The sequence below is a fragment of the Podarcis filfolensis genome (genome assembly GCF_964270895.1).
Source record: "Podarcis filfolensis genome assembly, chromosome: 15".
Classification (NCBI taxonomy): domain Eukaryota; kingdom Metazoa; phylum Chordata; class Lepidosauria; order Squamata; family Lacertidae; genus Podarcis; species Podarcis filfolensis.
In genome coordinates, this window is record NC_139618.1 from 6,099,179 (window position 1) to 6,115,397 (window position 16,219).

The window sequence follows — 16,219 nt, forward strand, 5'->3', positions numbered from 1 at the left end:
GATAAACAAAATGTAAATATAGAATAATGCATTAGTGCAACTAAAAATCACACAGAATCCTGCAGTAGGGCTGCAACTGCAATCCTATACAAATTCCCTGGGAATAAGGATCACTTAACTCAATGGGTCTTACTTCTGATAACAGACATTAGAGTGACCTAGGCATCATTTTAAAAAGGAGATATATGTTTGCAATTAGAAGAGAGATGGTTGAGTGCTTCCATTTGAAACAGTGCCCTCTCCTGTCCTAGTGTGGTATGTGCAAACCCACACTCTCTCTTATTCTAGGTGGATTTTGATGCAATCAAAGTGAAGCTCATGTTTGGAAATTTTGGATTTCTGAAGAGCCTGGAAGATTTGCTTTGCAACTAAGAATTCTGGACATTGGCATAGTATCATTCCATCTACTTCTGATGCACAAAGGTATTTGCTATTATAATTATTTGGTCAAAACAGCATCAGCCACACTCAAGAATGGGAGGTATTAGAGCGTATCACAAAACTTTTTTTGGGGAAAAGCAATCCTAAGGGGGAATTCTCCACCTCAGTAATAACTCAGTGAGCATGCTCAGTTATCACAGAATGTTGACTATCAGGGGGAAATGTGCACATCTAGAGAAATTGCATTCAAAAATTGGTGCACTGGAATAAATTTGAATTAAAATGCTAATGAATTTTCATAAAGGCTTTAAAAAACCTGTCATGGAAATGTGGAGAACTGAAATTAGATGTGGAAAAATGAGAAACTGACAGAAACCCAAATTGACAGATGCCTTCATCCTTACGTAGTTCACATAGTTAAGATTCTTACTGCATGCCCTCCAGATCTTGTTGGACTACAAAGCCCATTGTTCTTAATCATCGGAAATACTAGTTGGAGTTGATAGGAATTGAAGTCCAGCAACATCTGCAGGGTGACAGCTTCCTCATCCCTGGCTTAAAGCTTTGATTATGACAAAAGTGGACTGTAAGCCACAAAAGCAGCAACCACAATGGATTTCTTGGCGCTTATAGTGCCAAAATACTCCTATCCATTTCAGCATTCTAAAGTGCTCCAGAAATGTAGATTAACTGGGAAAATGTGCACAATTCCTTCTTCATGGCGATATTATGTGCACATTCGCCATCACCCCTGGAGAATGTGTGCAATGCCTGGTTGTTAAGCGCATTAACTGCTTGGCATTGTGCACATCAACTTACATTGTCCCTAACATATACACACACCTGTCCATCTCACCTGGAATACTGTGGCCAGTTTTGGGGCGATGTCATGGACTGGCTGGACACAGAGAAATGAAGATGGAGCCTTAGGCTGCAGGAAAAGGAACTGGGAGAGGCCTTAGAGAGCAATGGCAAGGCAGGCACATTCGGTCCCCACAACTGCCTCATGGGGACAAGTCCTACTGGGGAGAGTTGCTGCGATCGCTAAGCCTGCACTGTTTTGGTTTCTTTGAATAAAGAGTTAACTTCACTGACACCAGTGCTTTTTACTGCTGACCTCCTGATCCTGGCTGCTGATGGGCAGTTTAAGGATATTGACAAGCAGGAACATTTCTCTAGGAAGGAGATACAAGATAGTGAGATGCCTGGATACCAAGTCCTATGGAGAAAGGTTGAGGGAGCTGAGCATGTTTATTTTGGAGAAGAGATGATAAAGAGGCAATAGGACAGCTGTGTTCAAATATCTGGAGAGCTGCTGGGCAGACAATGGAGAAAATTCATTGCTGCAGATGGCAGGATCTGAACCAATGGGTCCAAACAACAAAAAGAGGGGATTCTGGTGAAACATGAAGAAATTCCCGATGGTATGAGCTGTTCGACAAACTGTGTCAGTGGGTGGTGACCTCTCCCTTGTTGGAGCTTTCTCAGCAAAGGTTGGAAGGCAGATTTCCTTGGATTGGATTAAATAACCTTTGTGGTGACTTCCAACTTTACAATCCTATTCTCTCTTTATCTATCCGTGTCTAGCTATCTGTTCCTGCCACTTCTCTCTTATCTATCTAGACATCCAACCATCCATCCATCTCTCTTCCCATCTCTCTCTCTCTGAAGGGACTGTTTTTGCTTCAAGAGGCTTAATGTTTGGCAATTAATTAACGCAATTCCAGTGTAGGCGTCCAATATGAGATTCCAGATGGAGAAAACCACACAGAGAGATTACAGGGAGCTTATTAGATGCCTTTGCTACCTAGGACCATCCTAGCAACCTCAGGGTTGGGAGTTATCACCCTGAACCAATAACCAAAATGTTTTGACGCACAGGAGTTAACGTTTAACCCACAACTTGGGTGGTATTCTGGAAAGCAGAAACCTGTTGTGTTCAACCCCCACCCCTTGGAGCCACAAAGCAGGAGGTCACCCAACTTTCCATCCATCTTAGGACCGTAGGCTATGGGAAGAAAAAGAGTGATCATTTAAAAGCTTGGCCTGTTGTCATTGGGAGTCACTGGAGCTAGAACCAGGTCTCAAAGAGCTCTGGGAGCAGCTGCCTGATGTGGTGAGTGACCATACCTTGCAATATTTTCTAAGGCAGCATAAGAATCCTCAGTCTCTGGACTGGACCTCCCAGCACCCAGGTTGCCGTTAGCCCCTCCTAGGCAGAAACAGCGGTACAAGTCTTTGTGTTTAGACTGAGATTTTGCCAGAGCAACAACTAACTTCCTAGCTCTGACTCTTGCCTTCGACTCTTGGCTTTGCCTTGCTGGCTCCTGCTCCCCTCTGATCGCTTCCTGATTGATTTAGCCTGACCGTCACCATGATTAAGCACCAGAGCTGCCCCAACCACACCACTCATGTTTGGACCAGTGACCTGGTGCTTTCCTTGGGTGCCCCTCAGCTGACCATCTCCTTAATCTCTGTGCTCTTCAACTCTGCCGTCATCTTTGCCGTGGTGTACTCCAAAGAACTGCACAAGCCCATCTTCATCCTTTTCTGCAACATGGCCTTCTCCGACCTCTTTACTAGCTCTACAGGCTTCTGGATTGCCCTGTTGTTCATCACCAACCCTCAAAGTACCATCAGTGGGTCCAAGGAACTCCTCACAGCATATGCCTTCTACACCATGTCAATCCTGGCCACCATCTACAACTTAGTCCTCATTGGGATTGAGCGTTACTTGGCTGTGGCGGAATGCCTGAGGAGAAGATGGCGCCTTGGCAGGAACCAGATCCTGGGCATGGTGCTGGGTGTCTGGGGGCTTAGCTTCTTTTTGGGCTTCCTGCCCCTGATGGGCTGGAATTGCTTGGATAGAGACAATGCCTCTGCCCTTTACAGCCCTCTGTGTATCGACTACCTTATTATCATCACTATCCCGCACTGTGCAGTGGTCTTGGTCCTCCCTTTCTTCACCTACTGCAACATCATTGGGTTTTTGAGGAAACACAAGATGGCAATGGGTGCTTTGGGGCAAACCCATGCCACCTACAGGCTGGCCGAGATCCAAGTAGCCCGGACAAGCATATTCATCTGGCTGCTGTCTTTGCTGTCTTACACACCCTTCTTTGCTGGCGTTGTCCTGGATATAACCACTCACCAGTGCCCCAACAATTTCTCCATGGATGTCTACGTCTTTCGAAACCTTACCGCCATCATGATCACCATGAATTCATTGGGGAACCCCATCATCTACACCCTGAAAGTGAAAACTTTGTGGCAGAGACTCAGGTTTTTGAAGTCCCCTTTCAGCAACCGCATAGACGTGCAGGCCATTGGGAAAATGTGACCCTGCTCGGACCAAAGTGAATCCAGTCTTGTACGTTTTCACCCAAACATCTTTAAATGTCCGCAGTGAGCAGTCACTGAGAGTTCAGTCCTATGCATGTCTACTCATAAGTTCAGTGGGATGCATTCCCCAAGGACATGTGTTTAGGATTGCAGCGTAAATCTCTTTATAGGGGCTATGGTAGTTGGCAGTTGCAGAGATCTGAATTAATGTTTCAGCTCACCAAAGCGAGCCAGCTTCAGCACTGGACAGTTCTCAAGTACAAGGGAGAGTGGGATTCAATTCATCGGCTCTCTCCTATCGACAATAGAATTGTGCTACCTACACTTTGGTAGCGTTCATGAACAGGATCGTGTTGGGTTGAAATTATCTATTGTGAACTAACTTCAGAGTGAGTTATTAGACAGTAGAATTTCGATTAGTGGTTTAAAAGGTTCACACCACCCTCCTTTTGATTAGAATTAACAGCAACATTCCAAACTTCATGCAGTACAGAAAGTTGGGCAGGTGTAACAGGAGTCTGGGAAACACCAGCTTAATGTAATTATATATACATATATATTTGGACTGACTAAAATTTTGTTGTTGATTGAAAAAACATATTAAGATAGGATGAAAAATAAATGCTACATCAAATTGTATGTGACGCATGGTGACTTTGGATAATGTGCTTTCTTGTGGAACAATCTGGGGCAGCCTTTGGCAACCTGGTAGCCTCCAGATATTTTGGACTACAACTCCCATTGGCCTCAGTCAGCAGGGCTGATGGAAGTTTTAAGTCCAAAACATCTGGAAGACACCAGGCTGGCAAAGGCTTCAGCATGAACAAAACTCAGCTGAGAAACCTCAACCAATATATGTAGCAGAACTGGGAAATCTCATGCAGCAATTCATCTACTAAAAAGCAGACCCCATTGGGTTCAATGGGATTTACTCTCAAGCAGAGCAGCTTTAGAAGGATTTTGTGTGTGTATAAAACCAATGTAACATCAGAGCCAACTGGGAAGGCTTTGCAGTGTTTGCTTTGGCATGACATTAATAAAATGCAATCCTTCCTTTTAGTATTGTTAACCTTTCTCTGAGCAAAGCCAAGCTCACCACATTTAATTTAATTCACTGGTACATCAATGCACAAGAGATAGTGATGTTTCACAATGTTTACAGAGGGCAAACATTAGCATTTTTATGTGGCTTAGCTCCATCATCTGGCCTCAAAGGCAACCTCAAAGAATACACACACATGCACACATATATCCTGGTTTTGGACACATTGGTCACCCAGTTATTTTTCTGACTGCAACTTGTTTATTTCATAAAATTTACATCACTTGGTTGTGAAAAGCTGCAAAGCAGTTTATAACAAAGAAAAAACAATAACATCACCAAGAAAAATTAACAATAATTTTAAGACATTAATTTTTTTGGAATAACAATACTAAAACAGATTAAGAAAAACAATAAAAAATTATATTCTGCCTTTCCTTTGTCATAAACTTATGCAGTTTACGTAAGACTTTACAACATGACTTCAAAATCATTAAAACATCAAAGTTTCCAAAATGCACAATCAGTTTACTGCTTATGATGATGATGTAATAGTAGCAGTAAGTATTTATTTATTTACTTACTTACTTTGTCTAGCCAAAACCATTACAAAAGTTCAAATATATAAAATAGAATAAAATACATAACACAGTTAAACAAATTATTAAAACCAGACATTCTGTCGGATAAGAGTTTGCGCTCCTGAATAATATAACAATAAATATACCCTGTATATTGTAATTATACCCTGCCGTTACTCTTGGTTCATCTAGCCCAGTATTGTCTACTCTGACTGGCAGCAACTCTCCCAAGATTTCAGGGAGAAGCCTTTCCCCAACAACTACCTGCTCAATTGAATTTCTGTGTATGTTTGGCACCAGCTTGGCTGCAAGGAGTTGCCAGGAGGAGGCATTCACAGTGCCAGCCAACCTTCTTAGTGACTCCATCCCAAAGGTGTGTGGGATTTGCCCCTTAGCCCTTCTCTTCTCTTGAAGAAATCCTGCAAAACAGCGGAGGTACAGGCTCAGCATTCCCCCCCCCCTTCTACAAGATGGGCTACCTTCTCACTCTCGGTCTAGTGTCCACTCAATCCGCCGGAGCCTCTCTTCGCAAGCAGGAGAAGCCCCTAACTCCCCAAGGGTTTGAGACCCATCGGCTCCCCTCACCTGGTTTAGCTGGCCATGGTTTGTCTGCTGTCACATGCCAACAGCTTCTAGGAGCCACATGTGAGAGCCAAGTACAGGGTGGGGACCAAAGATGCACAGACGACCCCAGGAGAAGCACTGACGTATAAGACCTTAAGTTTTATTAAAACAAAACAAAAAATTTCCTTCCAGTAGCACCTTAAAGACCAACTAAGTTAGTTCTTGGTATGAGCTTTCGTGTGCATGCACACTTCTTCAGATACACTTCTTCAGATAGTTTTATTATTACACTATCAGAGGTACTACCTCTCCCCTAACCCCCCATACAGCCCAATACCGTTAGTCCTATTATTATTACTGCTACCATTACTAGATATCTGAAGGCAGCCCTGTTTAGGGAATCTTTTAATGTTTCATGTATAAGCGTATTTTAATATTTGGTTGGAAGCCACCCAGAGTGGCTGGGGAAGCCCAGCCAGATGGGCGGGAGGAGGAGGAGGGAGAAGAAGGAGAAGGAGAAGGAGAAGGAGAAGGAGAAGGAGAAGGAGAAGGAGAAGAAGAAGAAGAAGAAGAAGAAGAAGAAGAAGAAGAAGAAGAAGAAGAAGATGATGATGATTTAACAACAACGGTATATGATTATTATTATTTATACTTCTACCACTACGATTTACAGCAACCACCGCACCAATCCACAGCACGCACGCACGCACACACAGGGGATGGGGGTTACAAACTGAAAGACAGCAAGAATCCCCCAAAGAACAGCTTAAAAACAATGCAAGAGAGAGAGGAAATTAATCAGAGCGTGCAACACAGAACTGCTCAGCCATTGCAATCGAGCGCGATCCTGTTTCGAATGGATGCAGGAGCAGGAGGCGCGGCCTATCGATGGGCTCGGCCGATCTGCTGGCGTGCCTGGCACCTAGATCCCCGCCGGCCAGGAAGGAGACGCACGTGGGAGTTTTCCCCCAGCCGAGATCGAGCAGCAGCGTCCGCCATGCAAAGTCCCGGCGGCTCCCGTGTGTGCGTCGTGTGCGGGGAAGGCGGGCGGGGCGGCGCCAAGTACCGCTGCCCGGGCTGCCGGGAGAGATAGTAAGTAGCGGGCCGGTGCAAGCAGCGCCCCCCCCCCCGGGAGCCCTTTGGTGGGCTCCGGTTATTTAGGGACGGAAGGCACTCTGTGTGTGCTCAGAGGCGCGGCACGAGGGCTCGGGGGCGGGGAGCTCAATTTTTCTCGCGAAAGTGTGTATGGGATTACAGCGCCGAGGGTGAAAGAGATCCTGTGTTCGCTTGGGTGTGTGGGCAGTTACCCCCCAGTGGTGGTTTAAAGTATTGGACGAGGCCCTGGGAGCCCAGGGTTCAAATCCCCACTTAGCAATGAAACTCCCTTGGGATCACATTCACAATTTTAAAGCGCATGACTCCCCCATCCGACCCGGAAGAATTACTAGCTCATTGTTGATTGAGCTAATGTGCACTTCTTACTTAAAATCAATCCCTAAGGCAAATAAAAAGTAAGTGAATAGCAAAGGTGAGAAATACCTGTTCCATAATTAAAGAAGTGGAATTCCGTGTACACTTTCTGGCCCCCTCACGTCAAAAAAAAAAAAAAAAGTTGGGGAAAGTTCAGAAAAGGGCAACCAAAACGAACAAGGGGATGGAGACACTCCCTTAGGAGCAAAAGTTACAGTATTTGGGACTTCTTAGGTGGTAAAAAAGGCAAGTAAGAGGTGACATAATAGTCATTTATAAAATTATGCATGACATGGAGAAAGTGGCTGGAGAAATCTCCCCCTCCCCCTTTCAGAACACTAGAGCTTGTGGATGGTCAGGGTAGCTGAATGTTGGAAGAGTCAGTGCAGATAAAAGATAGGACTTCTTTGCACAGTAAGTAAGAAGCCACTTCCGCAATGGCCATTAATTTGGATGGCTTTGAAAGGATTGAACAAATTCACAGAGGATGAGGCTATTCCTGGCAATGGAAAGTTACCAAAGTGATGTACAGTGGTACCTCAGGTTACATACGCTTCAGGTTACATACTCCGCTAACCCAGAAATAGTGCTTCAGGTTAAGAACTTTGCTTCAGGATGAGAACAGAAATCGTGCTCCGGCGGCAGCAGGAGGCCCCATTAGCTAAAGTGGTGCTTCAGGTTAAGAACAGTTTCAGGTTAAGAATGGACCTCCAGAACGAATTAAAGTACTTAACACGAGGTACCACTGTACAATAAAATAAACAAAATATCAATGATGACAAACTAAAGCCACTGAAACCGTTTCTCCCATTATGTAACTATACAGCTGAGAAGTGGTTTATATATAAAGGAGGAGACCGTTTTTTGTGGTCCTGCTCATTGCCCATTATGCACTGAGCTGCTCTTATACCATGAAGGAGTTGCAAATGTTTGGTTTTAACACACAGTTATCTTACTATTGTTGATGTTGCAAAATTTTCAGGAATAGCCAACACGGTGCACTCCAGATGTTGCAGACTTCAACTCCCATCATCCCTGTTTTGCCATGGGAATGCAAAACATCCAGAAGGCACCAAGTTGGCCCCTCCTGCATATCGTATTATTTTATGTAGCATAAACCAATTTTTGAGAAAGGACAATCTCTATAAATAATGAGTCGTGTTTCGTGCAGCGGTAATATAAGGAGCCTTTGTGGTGTGATAATAGTGTCAAGCTTAAGACTTGGGAGACCTGGGTTCAAATCCCCCCTCAGCCATGAAGCTCACTGGGTGACTTTGGGCAGGTCACACTTTTTTCATCCTGATCTATCTCACAGGTTTGTTGTGAGGATAAAAGGGTGGGAGGGGAGAGAAACACCATATAGCCTGGCCTTGAACTCCTTGGGATAGAAATAAATGTCTCCACTTAAAAAAAATTCTCTTTGTTGTTGCAGTTGTTCAGTGTCCTGCTGCAAGAAACATAAAGGTAGGATTATAAATATATATAAATAATAATTAGCCTTGCTTGAGTACAGTGGTACCTCGAGTTACAGATGCCTCAGGTTACAAACACTTCAGGTTACAAACTACGCCAACCTTGAGTTGAGAGGCTTGTTTGAGTACAGTGGTACCTCGAGTTACAAATGCCTCAGGTTACAAACTACGCTAACCTGGAAGAGTCACCTCGAGTTGAGAACTTTGCCCCAGGATGAGAACGGAAATCGTGTACCAGCGGCGCAGCAGCAGCAGGAGGCCCCATTAGCGAAAGCATGCCTCTAGTTAAGAACAGTTTTAGGTTAAGACCAGATCCCTGGAACAAATTAAGTTCGTAACTAGAGGTACCACTGTAATTTGCTCTGCAAGGGTGTGTTTATAGTGCACTTTTGTGATGTACCATACTTCTTGACAGATGGCTCCTTTTTTTGGTCACAACAATCAGCCAGGGGACGAAGGGCTGCGAGGAGTTTTAGAATTCCTTCTAATTCTAACGTTCGGGCTGTGAGTGCCATTGCATTTTTAGCCAAAATGGCCTCCCCTGTGCACAAGAAAAGTGGTGGTGGACTTAAAAGCCTGAGGTTTTCAGAAATAACAATAACATCCCAAAACCTTAGTTTGGGTGGTGGTGATGAAATAGTTAGAGCCTGGGGAATTTGAAGGTGCTGCCAGAAGAGAGGTCCATATTGCCTCTAACCGCCACCAAATCTGGAATTACGCTTGATAATCTGATGACATTTGTTATTTTAACCCATGTGCAACTGTACTCACTCTATTGTTTTCCATATTTTAATTTTTGTCTGCTGTTATAATTGTTCTTTCTGTTTTATATATATTATAAAATGGTGGGGCGGAAAAAATATATGGTGGGGGCAATCTTAACCAAAAAGAAGGGCCTCAACCCCTTGCTTCCCTTGGCTTGGATGTAATGAGATGCGTTTGGCGTTTGAACAGAACAATGTGCACCCAAAGCAGAGCCGCGTCTGCAGCCTACAAGTCAAGAAACTTCCCAGAGGACGGCATCCATGAACAGTGAAGGTATGTGCACCCTTTCCAGCTCGCTTGCAAAAGCAAACGGGCATTTAATTGGCATTGATAGTTGGGGGTCATACTGAGAGAAGAGAAACAGTTGAGTCAGAGCATCATAAGGACCCTTCTGGATCAGACTAAAGTTTCTTCTAGGACAGTATTGCGTTTTCCCACTGTGGCTGAGTGGCAGGTGACAAAGGCACCATAGACTGACTGGGTACCAGCCCCGGAACTTTTGCTGGCACTACTTTATTCCTGCTTTTTTCTCAGGACGTTCTTGGTCAGTGGATGACATTTTGACAGAAGATGATGAGGACGATAAGGTGCCCCTGCAGAAACTTCGGCTCTTGGGTAAGTTGTCCAGTGGGAAATATTGTTAACTTTTCCTGTAAAACAGGGGTGGGAAAGTTGTGGCCCTCTTGCTACTTTTGGACTACAACACCCATCATTGAATCACCTGCTTGCTGTGGCTGATGGGAGCGGCAGTCCCAGTAGCCATCTGGAGGCTGACTGGTTGGTTATTCCTACTATAAAGAAATTCCTATGTGTGACTTGAAGCAATTGGTTCTTACGTGAGCAGATGACCCTGAGACTGTTATTTTATGGGTAGGGGGACATCACTGCTTTAAGAATCCATTGTCTGATTTCATGCCCAACGTTCCTGAATAGCAGGCATGGGGAACATGGGACCCTCCCAGATGTTGTTGTCTTTCTGTCCTTGACTGTGGGTGGGTGGGACTGATGTGACTTGGGACCACAGCTCCCCCCATAAGCCTTTGTCCAGTATTTTCTGCTAAAATAAAATAATACATTGAAAGTACAGATTAAAAAAGCAATCAAAATTACAAGGCTTAGGAGCAGCACAAAAGGTGTATTTTTTAAATAAACAGAGGGCAGATAATGTAGAAAAATGAAAGCAACAAGGCACGTCATGAAAACTAAATGGTGCAGTTTGTTGGGGGAAGAGTTTGTATATCTGAATTTGACAAATTAGAAATGAAATCCCACCAAACAGCATAGAAATGTTCTGTATCTTACCCTTGGGGATTAGTAATTTGCACGTCGTTTCCTCCGCAATAGCCAAATTCCACATATGGGGGGGGGCAGGGTGAGAGGTTTAAGTACTGTAGTCTCTTCGCTCTCTGGGCCAAATAAGACAATATTGTCTGCTCCTGACAATGGCTCTTTGGGGTCTTGGGACAGAAAGTGATCTCCCCCATCATCTTTTGCCTTAGGGATAGGAAACCTACGGCCCTCCGGAAGTGGCTGACCATTGGCCCTTGCTGGCTGTGGCTGATGGGAGGCCCAAGAATAGCAGGGTGGGTTCTCAGGCCCTGTGTTATTTCATCTGGAGATGCCGGGGATTGAACTTGGGGCTTTCTGGATGCAAAGCCAGCACTCTACCCCCTGAGCTCCAGTCCTTCTCCAAAGATGGGCACCAGTCGCCAAGGATCTTCCCACCCTCCTTCTTGGAGTCATCTCCCTCTTTTTCCAAAACAGGGGAATCTGAAGAACTCAAAGGCCTCCTCCTCAACCCCCACCTCGGCCAGCTGCTTCTCACTGTTGACCAGGCCAAAGACAAGAGTGCTGTCCTGAAGACATACATGCAGGAGCCCCTCTTTGTGGAGTTTGCAGACTGCTGCCTGAGGATTGTCGAGCCTCCCGAGAAGGAGAACGCACGCCCAGAGTGATTTTTGTGTGTGCGGAGCAGGTAGACGATGCCCCTCTCTGGATGGGGAAGCTTGTTATTTGCAAGGCTGGAGGAAGGGCTTCTCTTGTGGCTAACCCCTGGAGCACCATAAGCTATAATTCATAGCCCTCTTTCCTAGGGAGGGCACACCATTTCCCTGGTAACCATGGGCCCTAGATTTGGGGGGAAATTAAGTGTTTGAACACGCTGCCTTTTCTGTGTTCCAAAAGTAGCCTCTCCACCACCTTTGATTAGCTTCAGGCTGTAAAGAGAGTTCAGGTTTGGAACAGGAGCAAGAGCCAAGTTTCCCACTGCCCTTGCAATAGCATCTTGATCTTACACTGGATGAGAATCAAATGCAATTGCAGCTAAAGTTACTTTGCCCTATTGATTTCAGTGAGACTTCCTTGGGGTGAACCTCTCCCCTGGTTTTGCTCCCATTAGTTCTGGAGCCATTGACAGCAGCAGGCTGGAGAAACAAACACAGTAACTTCTTTCATAATCATGGATGTTTTTATTGAGTTTTGATTTGTAGAAAATGGCCTATAAGTAGGAAACTGATCCCTGTGTCTAATCCTAAGGAGTGTACTACACTGAATCTTATCTTCCTGTCTGAGCACTATTTGGAATTCTGCTTACTGAAATTTTGAAATGACTGAGCCCATAAACTTTGTCTTGCCCCAGAGTAGATTTGCCCACCTGGTGTCCACCAGATGTTTTGGATTGCAGAATCCTATCTGCCCTAGCCAGCATAGCTACATGCCAGCTGGGGTGAATGGGAGCTGTGGTCCAATATAGTTGGAGAGAACCCAGTTGGCAAAGGCGACGATTATTTTTTTTTAAAAGTCCCAAAGCAACAGTAGGTTTGCTTCCCTCTCCCTGAGAGAACAATCAACCTTTATTACAATAAAGTAAGTTTAAAAACTTTGTTTAAAACAGACCTTTTTACAATACTTTAAAAAAGTTACCTTTGGTTTATAACTCAAGACAGTAGTTCACAATGTGATTTTCCTGAGGTATGGACTTGAATTCTAAACCCCAGTTGGTTTAGAGCTTTTGCTTCCAACTCCTGATTATATAAATTGGAGTAAGATAACTGACGTTTAGACTAATCTGGTGAATAAGTTGCTCACCTGCCATTTTAATTTTATTTTTACTGGACAGGAAGCCAGTAGCCTACACAGCTGCAGAGGAGGAAATACTGGCTTGGAAAAAATAAAAAATTAAAGCTTTTGCTTAAGCAGGCTTGTGGTAGGATCAGGGAGGTGAATTCCACCTCCACAAGTCTGCTGAGGAAACTGCTTCATTTCCTCTTGCTAGAACGGCCCTGCATGGAATTCCAGATCACCTGTGGTGAGCAGGCAAGTTGTTAAATGCAAGGCTGGGTGAAGTGGAGTCTCTCTCTCTGGCAGGTGTTGGCGTAAGTTGCTCAGCTTTTGTGCATGGACACAAGGCCCCCTTGGTCCCCAGAGAAGTGTGTGTATGAGGTACAGCCTGTCCTCCTGTATTTTGAAAGGGTGGATAGAACACATATGTCGCAGAGAAATTCTGTGATAGGCTCTCCCCTTAACATACCATGTGTGTATAGTGCTTGCAGTAACGGGGAGGTGTGCCTTCCCCAGAGAATTGCCCTGTGACCTTCCACCAAGAGATGCCACATGACAGTCGGAACCATTTTTGAGGAAACGGTATCCTAAATGCAGTGGGAGAGATGCAGCTTGATGAAGGTTCTTGTTGAGTGAGAAAGCATAAAAAGTGCAGTAAATAGTATATAAAAGCACGTAGAAGTCAGTTTTCAAGCTGAAAGGAGCTTGTAGTTGTCGAGGAGAATCTGGTTGAAGCCGGTCATGGTGCAGTTGTGGGTGTGCGGTCTGGTGTCTGCGTAAAGCAGCGGAGATTTCCTGCAGTGGAACTTGATCGAGCCCTAGGAGGAGAAATGGGTTACCAGGCAGCATGCGCAACACTGGACGAGGTGGACCAATGGTCTGACTCGGAATAAGGCGGCTTTCTATGTTGTTGGACTTCCAACTTCCATCAGCCGTGGGCAGCATGGCCAGTGATTAGAGATGATGTGATGTGTAGTCCAGCGACATATACGTTGCAGGGTGTTAGACTAGATGATTCTCAGGGTCCCGCCCAACTCTATTGGGAGGAACACAGGTTCCTCACCCCCCTGCCTTGGATGTTTCAGGGCAGAGTTTGGCATCAGGCTTCAGAGTTGTGCTTTTTTATTTTTACATACATTTTGAGGTTTTCTAACTGGCACTGACTCTGAAAGAGTTCTGTCCCCCTCCCTTCCACTTAAAGCAACTATGCAACATGGGAGACAGTAGCCAACCAGTTTTTTTGGGGGGAGGGGGGTGTTAGTCGCATGGTCCTTACCTGTGGAAGGGCTCTGATGGAGGTGACCCCTTGCGTGCGCTGCTTGGTCTCTGCCTTGTGATGGTTGTTCTGCTGCAGCACTTGGAGGCAGGCCAGGAGGGCGAGGTCTCTCTGAAAAGCACCCAGTGTCACTGGGCCACTTGAAAGGACCAGCCCAAGAGGCCAGAACTGGATTGCTGCATTTAGGGGGCATGTTTTTTCCAACTTGCTATGGGTCTCGCTCAGTGAAACGGTTGCCTTAAGGCTGGAGGAGAGGGGGCTTCCTTCTAAGTCATCCAACTCCTCTGCGGCCAGGACATCCATCTTGGCCTACGGAAAGACAGAAAGTATTTAAAACTTTTTTGGGGGGAAAAGCAGAGATTCTCAGAAAGCAGAAATCCGTGTTGGTGCTATTTTTCCTGTTCTGTAACTGCAGCCTTATTTCCAGCTTTCCAACAAGCTGCTGGAAAGACTTTGATTTCTTACCTTCCATTTTTTCCAGGTCCGTTTTATAACCCTGACAGCTTTCCGTAGCCTCTGGAAATGTTTCCTGGCCAACCATGAGCGAACAGCTGAGAAAGGAAGACATTGCATTAAGGGAGTATAAGGAACAGCAGGAAAGGACCTGATACCAAGTGCCCATGCAGCCTAATATTGTCTGCTCTGACTGTCCAGGGTCTTGGGCAGAGAGAAGTCTCCATCCCATCCCTTGCTACCTGATCCTTCCAAATGGAGATTGAACCTGCAGCCTTCTGCATGCAAAGCAAGTGCTCTCCCACTGAGCCAAGTCCCCTCTCTAAAATGTACATAGAAAGCCTTCTACCCAGTCAGACTGTTTGTCCACCTATCTAACCTAGGGGTGGAGAACTGTAGGCCTGGGGTCTGAATACAGCCCTCCAGGTCTCTCTTCTCTCCTCAGGTCACACATTCTCTCCCTAGACCACACCCCTCACCAGGCTGCTTGCCTGGCTCCTCCTTAAGGCTTTTTGCCTGGCTGGGATGTGTCCTTGAAAACTGACCATACCGCTTTTGCTCGTCTGGCCGGAGGATAGAGAGAGGGGTGTGTGTTAGAAGTGTATGCATTCACAAAGCCCAGAACAAGGTAGGTCCAGGGCACCTTAGAGACCTCCTGAACCTTTCTATCCCAGCTCGATCACTGAGATAATCTGCAGAAGCTTAGTTGGTCATTTCCCTCATTTGACAACATCACGAAACCCAAGTTTTTAGTGTCATTGGCCCAGCCCTGTGGAACACTCTGCCAACAGAGATCCAGCCAGGCACCTTCTGGGCCAGCTTTTAAACGCCTTCTGAAAACTTTTGCCAGGCTTGTGCAGGCAATTAAGAAGACCTCTTTGCACAACAGTTAGCTGATCTTTGATTTTGTGTATAATTGTTGTAAACCATTCTTTTGTGCTTTTTATGAACATCTGTATATGAATATTTTAAAAAATATGAAATAGCACAGTGCCATAGTAAAATTTGCCTTTATTGCTGAGGGCATGTGGCCCTCAGAAGGGAATGTAACCCCTTGGCCTGAAAAAGGTTCCCTGTCCCCGAGCTAACCCAGGTAAACCCGCCTGCTCACCTGACTGGATGACTGTGGCTGACGCTCTCTCTTGAGCCAGCTTCCTCCTCTTAAACCTTCGCCAGCAGCACTGGATGCAGAAAGCGTTGTCAGCTAAGACTCTGGCTCGCCCCACTTCAAGGAGCTCCAGCTACAGGAGAGAAAAATAATAAGTCCGTTAGTTGGAGCCACATGCAATCAGGCTTCAGCCATATCTGGACCGCCCCCAAAAAGGATTTTATTTTATTTTTAAAGAGACTGATTTAACCTCCGAGGTGAGAAGAGTTTCAGAGTCCAGCGGAGGAAGGAGATAACTTAAACTTTTCATCGTGGGCAGATGCCCTGTTCTAAGTACAAGTAAGCAAACCTACCTGAGTGGAGATGCAGCGTGGTGTAATGGTTAGAGCAGAAGCAGCTAGCCTTTTCCAGGCAGACCCTTTGGAGGCCACATGCCAAGGTAGGCATGATAAGAACGGCAGTACTCAATGCTAACTTCCAAAACACTTTCTTACCAGCTATTCTACACTATTTAAAATAATTTTTATATATTACTGAACAACATTTTGGCACCATAACAGCGGACATATGGGAGGAGTCACTGAATTTTAACTATTTAAAAACACATTTTGAGGATGGCTTGGGGTGGGGAAGAGTACAGCCTGCAGGTGAGTGAACCTTGGTTGAAAGTGTTGGATTAGGATTTATTTCATTTTTTAAAAATGT

The 16,219-nt window shown here is 45.2% G+C and overlaps 3 protein-coding genes across 9 annotated transcripts in view; 2 read left to right on the forward strand and 1 right to left on the reverse strand.

Annotated features, from left to right (window-relative positions):
* Positions 1 to 434: 434 nt before the first annotated feature.
* LOC310750135 (lysophosphatidic acid receptor 1-like) lies at positions 435 to 4,949 on the forward strand. Its single transcript, XM_083587978.1, has one exon. The coding sequence runs from the start codon at positions 2,756 to 2,758 to the stop codon at positions 3,719 to 3,721; it is 966 nt and encodes a 321-aa protein (XP_083444104.1). The 5' UTR covers positions 435 to 2,755; the 3' UTR covers positions 3,722 to 4,949.
* A 1,879-nt stretch (positions 4,950 to 6,828) lies between these two features.
* ZNHIT3 (zinc finger HIT-type containing 3) lies at positions 6,829 to 15,394 on the forward strand. Of its 2 annotated transcripts, none has more exons than XM_083588054.1 (6): positions 6,829 to 7,002; positions 8,813 to 8,844; positions 9,807 to 9,890; positions 10,152 to 10,232; positions 11,382 to 11,592; positions 14,435 to 15,394. In XM_083588054.1, the coding sequence occupies exons 1-5, from the start codon at positions 6,908 to 6,910 to the stop codon at positions 11,570 to 11,572; spliced, it is 483 nt and encodes a 160-aa protein (XP_083444180.1). In that variant the 5' UTR covers positions 6,829 to 6,907; the 3' UTR covers positions 11,573 to 11,592; positions 14,435 to 15,394. The 2 variants fall into 2 exon arrangements, with proteins under 2 accessions (XP_083444180.1, XP_083444181.1); XM_083588055.1 differs by lacking the exon at positions 6,829 to 7,002 and adding an exon at positions 7,170 to 7,421.
* The window catches only part of MYO19 (myosin XIX), a 34,017-nt gene continuing 29,863 nt past the window's right edge, over positions 12,066 to 16,219 (reverse strand). For all 6 annotated transcript variants that reach the window (XR_014541913.1, XM_083587560.1, XM_083587561.1 and 3 more), the window contains 4 exons: positions 15,518 to 15,647; positions 14,419 to 14,504; positions 13,954 to 14,262; positions 12,066 to 13,495 (listed from right to left, as the gene is read on the reverse strand). Coding sequence is in view for 5 of the 6 variants with exons in the window: in XM_083587560.1 (XP_083443686.1) it covers positions 13,367 to 13,495; positions 13,954 to 14,262; positions 14,419 to 14,504; positions 15,518 to 15,647 (654 nt within the window). In the remaining variant the exon portion in view is untranslated. The remainder of the gene's footprint in view (positions 13,496 to 13,953; positions 14,263 to 14,418; positions 14,505 to 15,517; positions 15,648 to 16,219) is intronic.

Bases quoted from the DNA above. Each gene is read 5' to 3' on its own strand.
- ZNHIT3 (XM_083588055.1), top strand. From the start codon at position 7,285: ATGAAACTCCCTTGGGATCACATTCACAATTTTAAAGCGCATGACTCC. The intron at 9,891-10,151 runs GTATGTGCACCC...CTTTTTTCTCAG, and splicing joins GGCATCCATGAACAGTGAAG to GACGTTCTTGGTCAGTGGAT. The intron at 10,233-11,381 runs GTAAGTTGTCCA...TTTCCAAAACAG, and splicing joins GCAGAAACTTCGGCTCTTGG to GGGAATCTGAAGAACTCAAA.
- LOC310750135 (XM_083587978.1), top strand. From the start codon at position 2,756: ATGATTAAGCACCAGAGCTGCCCCAACCACACCACTCATGTTTGGACC.